The 12,880-nt window shown below is 43.5% G+C and overlaps 1 protein-coding gene across 2 annotated transcripts in view; it reads right to left on the bottom strand.

Moving 5' to 3' along the window:
• The window catches only part of TRIM29 (tripartite motif containing 29), a 103,049-nt gene that overhangs the window by 68,255 nt on the left and 21,914 nt on the right, over positions 1-12,880 (bottom strand). For both annotated transcript variants that reach the window (XM_063943509.1, XM_063943508.1), the window contains exon 2: positions 7,076-7,171. In XM_063943509.1, the coding sequence (XP_063799579.1) occupies positions 7,076-7,171 (96 nt within the window). The remainder of the gene's footprint in view (positions 1-7,075; positions 7,172-12,880) is intronic.

Raw genomic sequence — 12,880 nt, 5'->3', positions numbered from 1 at the left:
GATTCAGAGAAACCGAACCCGCTCATCTCTAACACACACACACACACACACACACACATATATTACACCCATGCTACACACAACACACACAGACGTACACAGATACATGCGCTCATGCTACCTGTCCACCCAATGGTGCAGCGGATGCCGGAGTCAGGGCCCCCACACCCAGGAGCGTAGTAGTCTCCCCCCTCCCGACGGCTCAGCTGTTCATTAACAGTGCCGCCGAGGAGGTGTTCCTTGCACAGCATTTCATAGTCTCACGGGATGCTGCATTGAAATCCGGCAATATTACAAGATGCTGTGCAAGGAACACCTCCTCGGCGGCACTGTTAATGAATAGCTGAGCTGAGCCGCCAGGAGGGGGGAGACTACTACGCTCCTGGGTGTGGGGGCCTCAAATGTGTGACAGCCCCGGGACGACCGCCCCTTTCTCCCCTCCCCTAATCCGGCCCTGCCTGTTATAGTGCGACCTGCTTGCCATATGCTGTTATAGCTGTTGTTGGACAATCCCATGCTATTCTCCTCTGTTCTGCAGCAATCTGCACAAGTGATCTGTACTAGCATGGTTTACTACACGCTGTCATCATCGGTGAATACTGTACATGCACCTGTTCTATGTTAGGTGCAGAGGATACTCCTTCCGAACAGGCGTATGTGGGTATACAGTATGTGCCAGTCTTCATGGGCCTCATGTGCATGAAAACGCTCGTACTGAATATTACTACAGTGAAAACACCCCTCATACCCCTGTTCTGTCAGTAAGGTCATAAGCGTAGTTGCCATCAGAATGTGGTTGACTGCATTCTCGTACAGGCGTGCGCTCATTATCTGAGCGTGCTCAGAGAGAATTCACACAATATGCATTCAGCTCTGCATCAGCTCCAATGTGTACACATAAAAGAATAATGCTCAGATTTATCAAGCCTTGGAGAGTGATAAATATCACGGTGATAAAATACCATCCATCCAGCTCCTAACTGTCATTTTTCAAACTCAGCGTCTGACATGGCAGTTAGGAGATGATTGGTTGGTATTTTATCACTGTGCTATTTATCACTCTCCAAGGCTTGATAAATGAGCCCCTAAATGGCATATGTACAAGCCGTGGAGAGAGATAAAGTGGAAGGAGATAAGTACCAGCCAATCAGCTCCTAACTTCCATGTTACAGGCTGTGTTTGGAAAAAATGGCAGTTAGGAGGGGATTTGTTGGTACTTTATGTCCCCCCACTTTATCTCTCTCCAAAACCTTAGTACATCTGCCCCTTAACTATTTTAGTGACCATTATAGTTGTTATGGTAACATTGCAAATCTCCTTTCTCCTCTTGGAGCATAGCGTTGTACTGGTCTGTAGGGTCCAAATGTAATATATTTTATTCACAATTGCCAAAACTCACAATCCAAGATGTTTCATTTGAAATATTGCCCAACGTGTCCAGTATACTATGTCAACAGCGGCCATGTCAACATTCATACTGATGACTTGACCCCAACTCTAATGTTACCCCTAACGCTAATGCTAACCCTGACCCCTATCCCATACTTGCCTACTTTCATGCTGCACCCTCAGGGAGGGGGCAGCCAGGACTGAACATCGGGTAGTGTTTTGGTGGGGCGTGGCTTAATAAAAGGGGCAGCACAGGAGTGTGACACTGTAAAGGGGGATGTGCAGTGGGGCGTGGCTGTGGGATCGCACCATCATAGTCATGCGAGATTACCGGCATTGTACAGTGGGGCGAGGAGCTACGATGATGCAGTTAAGTGGGAATCACGTCAGCCCACTGTTGCGGAGGCTGGAGGGGGGTGCCGGGAGTTGCGGATGGTGGAAGCCAGATCCGGAAGACTTGCCCACTCTTTGACATAGATTATTTAAAGATCAGAAATCAGTAAAGTGGTAAACAGGGCTGTCTTTTCGTATGGGCTCAATGGGCTCTTGCCCAAGGGCCCCAGGAGTATAAGGGCCCTAGACTGATAGCTGAGGGTCCCCTCTTTCCAGGGGTACCAGATTTTTGAAAATCGACCCTGGGGAACCAGAGATATCAGACTTGAAAACAGTGGTCCCCATCCGAGCCTGTTAATTGCTCTTGCCAGTCAGATATCTCGGGTTCTGTTTGACTGAGTTTTTCTGAGGTATAAGCCAAAAGCTGTGACTCTCCCCTTTTGGTGGACACTGGCAGCTTGTTTCTACTATGCCCAGAACCAGAGATATCAGCCTTCCAGCAGCTGGTCCCTACTTCAGCTCCACACGCCTAATATGCAGTTTTAGATTTTTACTGGTGCATTGCTCTGGCTCCTGAACTCTGGTCCCCAAGTCTCCAGAACCTTCTGAAAGGTGGGACTCTCTAGTTTTTTTTATCCCATTCAAAGCTAAGAAATATATTTTCAGGAACTTGAGATATCTGCAGTCAAGCAAGCTGCCCTCCCACTGGAAAATGCTAAATATTAAGCCCACACCACTATCCACCCCTCCCCTACATATTAAATACCCCTACCACCCCTGAAGTCATGAACCGGGGCTTCTTCATTCAGCCAAGTCATCCCTTCTACAGTTTAGCCCCATCTGTGCAGTAAAGGAGTAATTAGCAGAAATTACTGCTCCAAGGGCCTAATTCAGACCTGATCGTAGCAGCAACTTTGTTAGCAGTTGGGCAAAACCAAGGGGGTCATTCCGACCTGCTCGCACACTGCCGTTTTTCGCAGTGCAGCGATCAGGTCACTACTGCGCATGCATATGCACCGCAATGCGCAGACGCGTCCTATGGGTACAAAGCGGATCGGTGCTGGGCGATGGATTTAACAAAGAATCCATTCGCACAGCCGATTGCAAGGAGATTGACAGGAAAAAGGCATTTGTGTGTGGCAACTGACCATTTTTTGGGAAAACGTAGGCGTGTCCAAGCGTTTGCAGGGTGGGTGTCTGATGTCAATTCCGGGACCGGACAGGCTGAAGTGATCGCAGCGGCTGAGTAAGTTCTGAGCTACTCAGAAATTGCACAAACTATTTTTGTGCCGCTCGGCTGCACATGCGATCGCATCCTTGCACAACAAATATACACTCCCCAGTGGGCGGCGACTATGAGTTCACACGGCTGCAAAAAGTAGCTAGCGAGCAATCAACTCGGAATGACCCCCCATATGCACTGCAGGTGTGGCAGATATAACATGTGCAGAGAGAGTTAGATTTGGGTGGGTTATATTGTTTTTGTGCAGGGTAAATGCTGGCTGCTTTATTTTTACACTGCAATTTAGATTTCAGATTGAACACACCCCACCCAAATCTAACTCTCATGTTATATCTTCCCCCCCTGCAGTGCACATGGGTGGTCATTCCGAGTTGTTCGCCAGCTGCATTTGTTCGCAGCGCTGCGATCAGGCTAAAAACGGCAGTTCTGCACATGCATATTACGCAACGTACGGGCACAACGAACGATGCAGGCACAACGAACGATGCAGATTTGCACAGGGTCTAGCGATGCATTTCAGTCGCACTGGTTGCCGCAGAGTGATTGACATGAAGCGGGCATTTCTGAGTGGCAACTGACCGTTTTCAGGAAGTGTTCAGAAAAGCGCAGGCATGCCAGGGAAAATGCAAGAGTGGCTGGGCAAACGCTGGGCGTGTGTGTGACGTCAAATCCGGAACTGAACAGTCTGAAGTGATCGCAAGCGCTGAGTAGGTTTTCAGCTACTCTGAAACTACACAAAAAAGTTTTGCAGGCGCTCTGCTATAAAAACGTTCGCACTTCTGCTAAGCTAAAATACACTCCCAGTGGGCGGCGGCATAGCGTTTGCACGGCTGCTAAAAACTGCCAGCGAGCGATCAACTCGGAATGACCCCCATGGTTTTGCCCAACTGCTAACAAATTTCCTGCTGCAATCAACTCTGAATTACCCACCAGGTCCTACATGGAGAGCGGAAGCTAGAACACCCTCTACCGCCCGCGGGACATCAAAGCTGTCGCTGATAGTACCGCCCACCCCTACCGCTAGAGGATGGGTAGGGGGCCCAGTGCATTGCTGTGCCCAGGGGCCTGCACTGCTGTTAAGACGGCCCTGGTGGTAAAGTCTCATGTATCAGGCAAAAAAGCCCATAAAGGTTAATTACCAATTCTTGTAAATATTTTCAGCCAATACTATAACTGTACTGACAGGCAGCAGTTTACTGACACGCTGGGGTAAATTTACTAAGATGGGAATTCTATTTAAGATGGGATGTTGCCCATAGCAACCAATCAGATTGTACTTCTCATTTATCTAGCACCTTCTAGAAGAAAATACCTGGAATCTGATTGGTTGCTATGGGCAACATCCCATCTTAAACAGAACTCCCATCTTAGTAAATTTACCCCTCTCTGACTCTATATTTAGGGGAGTAGCATAGCATCACTGGGGCTCACAGCAACAGTTGGGAGAGGATGCGGTGATACTGGTAATATCCGCACTCTTTTCTTTGTGACTTCGGTGAGCATGAGACATAACAGATTATCCTGCCAACAGGCACAAGGACCATCTGCATAATCATCACATAGAGTGGCTACTTATATATTCTTCCCATCATCCATCTGTGACAGGGTGGAAAAACGTATTTTACATATGGAGTCATTTTAGACTTTAATACGATTTGTTGTGATTCATCATTTATGTAGCAAGTTATGAATGCTAAGCAACTTGGTGTCATTTCACCCACAGAACCAAAAAAATGTCTTCATGAGTGATACAAAATAATAGTACATGGCAATTAAGCCAGACAGGTGTGCGCCTGAAGCTCAACAGTGAAAACATACATTTACTGTACCTGTTATTTATTTATGTGCAGGAAGCGAGACGCATACGTTAATGGACATACCTTCTTCATACCTTTGTAAATACAGTACAACTGAATAAATCAAGAGTGCTTGAAATTTTTTTATACTACAGAATGAGCGCTGATAAATGAGTAGAAAATAGCATAGCTTTATAATTAGTTATTGCCTGATATACGAGTATAGCAGCTTGTAGGAGAACCCAGTTCCTACTCATTTAGATACAGTCAGTGGTGGTTTCCCCAGTAGGCAGTGGTGGATTCCCCAGTAGGCAGTGGTGGATTCCCCAGTAGGCATTGGTGGATTCCTACTTCATGTCAATTGGAGAAAAGGGACTGAGGGGTTGTTGCAAAGATCAGAGCCGGCCATAGGCATAGGCAAACTAGGCAATTTCCTAGGGCATTTGATATGCCTAGGGGCATCAGCAGCTTCTGCTGATTAAAATGATATGCGGCATGCCTATATTCTGTATGTAGCATTTCATATGCAGATACAGCCACAGTCTCACACAGTATATAGGCATGCTGCATATCAGTTTAATCAGAAGAAGCTGCTTGTGCATCCTAGCCACATAGCAATGCAAATAAGATGCATTTTCATTCAAAAAAAGGTGCCCGACGTTAGCATTGATGCAAGATTTGTGAGGACACATCTGTATCCAAGCAGAGGCAGAGGTCACAGTGTTAGTGGCAGTGTGAGTGCTGTGTGCATGTGAGTGGGTTGGTTGTGCAGTAGTGTTCAGAATATGTGTAAGGAGCATTATGTGTGTCATGTAAAAATGCATTAATAATGTGCAGCAAATGTGTAGGGGGTACTATGTGTGTCATTATGTGTATAAGGGCATTACTAATGTGTGGCATTATGGGTATAAGGTGCTTTACTATGTGGCGTTGCATATAGAAAGGGCACTACTGTGTCGTCTAATGTGAATAAAGAGCAATAAGGTGTGGTGTAATGTGAATAAGGAGCAATTCAGTGTGATGTAATGTGAATAAGGGGCTCTACTGTGAGGAGTAACGTTTATAAGGTAAAGTGATACTACTGTGGGATGTAATATGAATTATGGACACTATCGCAAGATAAAATGTGAATAAAGTTGCAGTACTGTGTGGCGTAATTGGAATTGGGGTTACTATTGTGTGGCCATGCCCCTTCCCAGCAAGAAGATGCCCATTTTTGGCTGTGCGTCAAATGTGCGAACTGTTCCTACTTAAAATATAGGGGGTACAAGGACTGCTATGGGTGAGGGGTGATGGTGCTGGGAGAGAGGTGCAAGGTCAGAGGCAGAACCAGCGGTGGTGCTAGGGGCCACCAGCCAAAATCTTGCCTAGGGCATCATATTGGTTAGGGCCGGCTCTGGCAAAGATGAATGGATGCCTGGTGGCACCAGTAGCTGGGGAAGCACTGCAGACCCCCTGCACTGCCCCCAATTCAGCCGTGGCTATTTGTACATAGGAACGTTGGCTGTAACAAGACTACATCCCTGATTGTGCATCGGTGGAGTCTCAGGAGTGGACACTTGCACAGTATCAGGAGTGGTACTTTATCTCTCTCCACTTTATCACTCTCCAAGGCTTAGTACACCCCCCCTCATGTCTTAAATACTGTAGGTGTACATACCCACCCACGGACAGCATGCCAAAGTTGCCACTCTGCTTTTCAGCAGTCTGTCTCCAACAGCAGAACCAGGTTATTTTTGGTAAGAATAGTTATGACTGGTTCTACTGCCTCAAGCGAAGCAACATTTGATTCAGCTATGGGATACTGTAACCCAGGAAATTGCATCAAGCTATGGGGCAAATGTATTAACCTGGAGAAGGTATAAAGAAGTGATAAAGCAGTGATAAGTGCAAGGTGATAGTGCACCAGCCAATCAGCTCCAATATGTAAATACACAGTTAAGAGCTGAGTGGCTGGTGCGTTATCACCTTGCACTTATCACTGCTTTATCTTAATACAAAAGCCCCTATGTTCTTTAAGTGGTTGGACCCCTTTCCACAACTACAGAAACACTGAGGTCCATCTGCAAGATGTAAGCTCCCATGCTTTATAAGACAATATAAGTATCTTGATTCTACAGTGTGAGACCGAAATACCACCCTCTGACATTATCTTAGATGTGCCTGATATAAGAAAAATAATAATCTACATAAAACTAACTTTTGTATGGAAACAGCTGGAGACTCGTCCGAGCTCTTAAACTGACGGTCGCATAAAATATAAAAAAAGGAAAAAAAAATCAAAGCTCGAAAAGAAAATGTTTTTTTTCCTTACCCGGATGCGGTCTTTCTCTTTGTGCCATCTCTCCACTTCATCATCCACATCAAGCAGCTGGAGATGAAGCTGTTCCTGGATTTCAGACAGCTCTGACTTTAATGGAGAAAGCAAAGAAAAATTGCTATGATTTATTATGATCAAGTTCTGTATGTACAACTCTCTTCACAACAGAATCTACATATTAAATATATTTGAGGTCTACGGCTGACAATTTGCAGTCATTGGATGGATCATTTTGTAGGTAAATTACAGTATTTATTTAGAGAATGCAATGCAAAAATACTTCTGTATAATAACGCCAGAACCAATTATTTCTGTATTAAGATTTTATTGTTGGAAGAAGTTGCAATGTGGAACCCTATGACAAGCAGTGAAATGTATCCTCCTGCAAGACAAACATCCACATACTCATTATTTCACCTAAAGTATTTTGGTGACACGTGAAGTCTGAGTGACATCTGACGCCTGATTTTCCTGATGCTGCTCAATTTCTAAACACTCTTTTCCCTACTCAGAAGATATGGCTCAGCTTTTATATATTAGTCATCAAATATGGCTCAGTCTATCTATGCCAGTCATTAGATTTGTTGAGTCAGCAGAAATGACTCAGCTTATTTATACTAACCCTCAGATGTTTCAGCCTCTATACCAGTCATCTGATATGTCTAGTTCATACTTGCCTACCTGAACCTCTCCTTGAGGGAGAAAATGCTCTGTTCCTGGACTTTCCTGGTAATGTATGATTGCCATCACCTGTGGTGAGCTAGTTAATTGATAAGAAAGGTGTTTCACCACAGGTGATGGCAATCATACATTACCAGGAAAGTCCAAGAACAGAGCATTTTCTCCCTCATGGAGAGGGTCAGGTAGGCAAGTATGGTCTAGTTATCAGATACAGTATGTCCCTGTCTCTACACTAGTCATCATATATGTCTAGTTATCAGATATGTCTCTGTCTCTATAGTAGTCATCAGATATGTCTAGTTACAGGTTGAGTATCCCTTATCCAAAATGCTTGGGACCAGAGGTATTTTGGATATGGGATTTTTCCGTATTTTGGAATAATTGCATACCATAATGAGATATCATAGTGATGGGACCTAAATCTAAGCACAGAATACATTTATGTTACATATACACCTTATACACACAGCCTGAAGGTAATTTTAGCCAATATTTTTTTATAACTTTGTGCATTAAACAAAGTGTATCTACATTCACACAATTCATTTATGTTTCATATACACCTTATACACACAGCCTGAAGGTCATTTAATTCAATATTTTTAATAAATTTGTGTATTAAACAAAGTTTGTGCACATTGAGCCATCAAAAAACAAAGGTTTCACTATCTCACTCTCACTCAAAAAAGTCTGTATTTTGGAATATTTGGATATGGGATACACAACCTGTATCAGATATTTCTCTGTCTCTATACTAGTCATCAGATATGTCTAGTTATCAGATATGTCTCTGTCTCTATACTAGTCATCAGACATGTCTGGTCATCAGATAATACCCAGCTTAAATACTTAGAGTACCAAGGCCATTTCTATTATTGAACCCACATTAATATTATTGTGTATACCACTCTCAGTGCGGAGGACTTCACAGTTGACTCTAGTATTCTTGTTTCATTCAGTGAAGACTAGTCAATCTTTATAATTCCAAAATTGTTATAGGGTGACTATACTAGTACTAAAAAAAGAATATAATCTCTACTTTATAATAATAACAACATTATTATCTGCAGCAGATGATCAGACTATGGGGGTAATTCCAAGTTGATCGCAGCAGGATTTTTTTTTAGCAGTTGGGCAAAACCATGTGCACTGCAGGGGAGGCAGATATAACATGTGCAGAGAGAGTTAGATTAGGGTGGGTTATTTTATTTCTGTGCAGGGTGAATACTGGCTGCTTTATTTTTACACTGCAAATTAGATTGCAGATTGAACACACCACACCCAAATCTAACTCTCTCTGCACATGTTATATCTGCCTCCCCTGCAGTGCACATGGTTTTGCCCAACTGCTAAAAAAAATCCTGCTGCGATCAACTTGGAATTACCCCCTATGGGCACAATTCAATTATATGTGAGCTGTTTTGCACATCATATTAATGGGATGTGGTACACAAGATCTACATTAAGTAGGTCTATAGTCATTAGGTAAACCCCATATTGTCAACAGGCACAAGGATGACATGGACAAAAGGCTGACATATGAAAGGTCGACACAGGAAAAGGTCGACATGGTCAAAATGTCGCCACACTTTGGGCGCGGTATCTCCCTTCGCTCGCCACAAGGTTACTAAAGGATGTGACATGGATAGTCAAGGATGGAAAAAAGTCCAAAAACCTGAAAAAAACACAAAAAAGTGTTGACCATACGTGTGTCGACCATTGTCATGTCAACCATATGAACATGTTGAAATTTTGAACATGTCAACTTTTTCCAGTGTCGACCTTTCATATGTCGACCTCGGTCTATGTCGACCTTTTGTCCATGTCAATCATATGGGGTCGACCTAATGTATGTCGACCTATAGTCTGGATCACTTGTGCCCTATCTATCTGCTAAAATAATGTTTTGGTATGTTACAGTATAATGGGGGTCATTCCGAGTTGTTCGCTAGCTGCCGCTGTTCGCTGCGTACCGATCAGTGAAAAAAAATGGCTAATCTGCGCATGCGTATGCACCGCAATGCGCACACACGTTGCACGGGTAAAAAGTCCTTTGTGGTTTTGCACTGGTTCTAGCAACGATTCCAAACGCACAGCAGATCACAAGGAGATTGACATGAAGTGGGCGTTTCTGGGTGGCAACTGACCGTTTTCAGGGAGTGTTTGGCAAAATGCAGGTGTGGCTGAAAAAACGCAGGCATGGCTGGGCGTTCGCTGCGCGGGTGTGTGACGTCAAAAGCCGTCCCTCCGTCATTAGAATCAACGCACACAAAGAGTAACTACCGGGCTGGTCTTGTTTTGCACAAAAAGATTTTGTAGGCGCTCTGCTGCACAGGCGTTCGCACTTTTGCAAAGCAAAAATACACTCCCCAGTGGGCGGCGACAATGCATTTGCACGACTGCTAAAAAACTGCTAGCGAGCGATCAACTCGGAATGACCCCCTAAATCCTTACAGTGATTCATGTAGTAGATGTTATATTATTAATGACATTTGTGCAACTGAAAGACTATGTGAAATTTTAGCACAAATTAAATTGCTCTAAATGGGGTCTCATTTGTGAACAGGAAAAACAGAAAAGTGCATCATATATTTTGGTGCATCTATTCATCTGCCATGCACTTACACAGGTGCGTAGCCCTCTTACATTTGTAGCCACGCCACCACTTCTTCATGATGGTCTGTATGATTGTGGCAGTCTATCAGCAACAGTAAAAAATATCACTTCATAATTCTCCTATAATGTTGCTCTTTTGGAGCCTAGTCAACTGTATGTCGTAGGGTTGTTATGAGGGTAAAGGGACATTTGGGCTTTCTGTATATAGTGTGCCATAATTATTCTTTTGAATGGTCCATTTTGGCATATAAATGTCCTTTCACACTAAAATGTGCTTAGAAAGTGCCAGAGGTATCCTTGGGAAAGTAATGATAAGTGTCTGATTACTGCCAGGAGTGTGTAAACATGAAGTTCGTTAGAATAACGAGATCTTCATTTTGCCCTTGGGTGAAATATGTAAGTGCATTACTGCCTTTAGCCTGAATTCCTCACCATGATCCGCCCCACCCTTCTAAAGAAGGGTGTGCTAAAACATGAATTTAGTGTTTTCAGTCATTTCATGTCCTGATAGTTTTCCTTCTCTAATCTGTACAATGTTCAACATGTTTCTGTATTACTATTGCAAATCTGTGTCTCACAATATGAAACTACGCTGTATTAGGTCTTATCGTGAGCAAAACTTCCAACCCAAGTCATCACGGTTCCTCATATTCATGCAAGAACCCAAGTCATCATGGTTCCTCATATTCCTGCAAGAACCCAAGTCATCACGGTTCCTCATATTCCTGCAAAAACCCAAGTCATCATGGTTCCTCATATTCCTGCAAGAACCTAAGTCATCACGGTTCCTCATATTCCTGCAAGAACCCAAGTCATCATGGTTCCTCATATTCCTGCAAGAACCCAAGTCATCATGGTTCCTCATATTACTGCAAGAACCCAAGTCATCATGGTTCCTCAGATTCCTGCAAGAACCCAAGTCATCATGGTTCCTTATATTCCTGCAAGAACCCAAGTCATCATGGTTCCTCATATTCCTGCAAGAACCCAAGTCATTATGGCTCCTCATATTCCTGCAAGAACTCAAGTCATCAGGGTTCCTTATATTCCTGCAAGAACTCAGGACCTGTAACGTGGGATGCAAGCTTTATTGTTTTAACTGACGATTTTCCCTCCAGAGCTTAGTTGTTGTTGTTGGGTTTTTTTTTTATCATTTCTTTATTCATCAGAGCATATACATGATATATCATATGGTAGAACAAAGATCAAATGTAATAAGTATATAAATACTTTAAGGGCAGCAACAAGTCAAAAGAAGAACCACATAAACCATTTGAGAAATAATACTGTGCAGATGCTATAAAGCAGTATTTTTTATTTTTACATATTTTATTTAATATAGTTTAAGAAGTATTTTTGCAAATATTTAAATATTATACAGATTTCCTTATCAAAAACTGGGGCATGAAGGGCCCACCGGGGGAATGTAGTAGTAGTAGTAGTAGTAGTAGTAGTAGTAGTAGTAGTAGGGGCCCATGTTTAGGGGTGTGGCCAGTCTCCAGAGGGGGTGTGGCCAGCTGCCACATAGGTTTGGCTAACCATTAGAGAGTGCATGGTCTGGGCCCCTTGATAAATATGTATAGTAAATATTGCTAGTGCATGCATGATAATGTACCAGATTAATAACAGCAGTGTACTGTAGAATATACAGCATAGTCCTGTGCAGTGTAATGTAACTCAGACGTCTCCAGGAACAAAGTAAGTATGTGAGTGAAATGGAGAGGGAGGGAGGGTGGCAGTACAGCACGGGGGCAGCGGGAGGATGAGCAAGGAGCAATCAGAGTGGGGGGGCATGGCATGAAAAGAGGGGGTGGGGCTAGACAGAGCTGGAGGCAGGGCGGACTGTAGTATAACTAGTATTAATATACAAAGCATACCAGAGATAGGCTAATTCCATCTGAAATTATACACGGCGCTGGTAAACTCACATTCTGCAATGCCATCTTGGGTGCTAATATTACGCCCAGATCACACTGGAAATGCAATTTTTGATAAATGCCCTCCCTAAACACAGACTTTTGCCACGCGTTGTGCAGATAGCTGTACAGAGATGACAAAACTAAGCGTACAGTAGGTCTAGATTTATTTTGTGATAAAGGTGTAGTTTCTTCTGTATTCTCCTGTGAACACGTCAGCATGAACATATAGTGGATATTATCTTGTCAGCCATGAATATTTATGAGTATTAATGAGCGTGTCCACAGCCCATGTACTGGCAGGAACACCTCATCGTGCTCCTGAGGAACAACCTGTGACATCATCGGTCGTCAAGCTTCCAGTACATGCTCATAAAATCAGTATGCCTGGAGCACAGTCAGATAGGGCAGCACATCGTAACAGCTCATTTCAATAATGACTAAGACACGTATGACACAGTTAGGGAGGTGCACAGTTTTATAGTTATAGTGGTATGTGTGGTAAATACCGTGCAATACAACCGTCTTTGTACGCAAGTTGTACTATAAATGTTTAATCCTTCAAAACTGCATTGCACGTATGCTA

The sequence above is a fragment of the Pseudophryne corroboree genome, chromosome 10 (genome assembly GCF_028390025.1).
Source record: "Pseudophryne corroboree isolate aPseCor3 chromosome 10, aPseCor3.hap2, whole genome shotgun sequence".
Lineage (NCBI taxonomy): Eukaryota > Metazoa > Chordata > Amphibia > Anura > Myobatrachidae > Pseudophryne > Pseudophryne corroboree.
The sequence above is the reverse complement of the archived record's forward strand: the minus strand, read 5'-3'. Positions and strand labels throughout refer to the sequence as shown.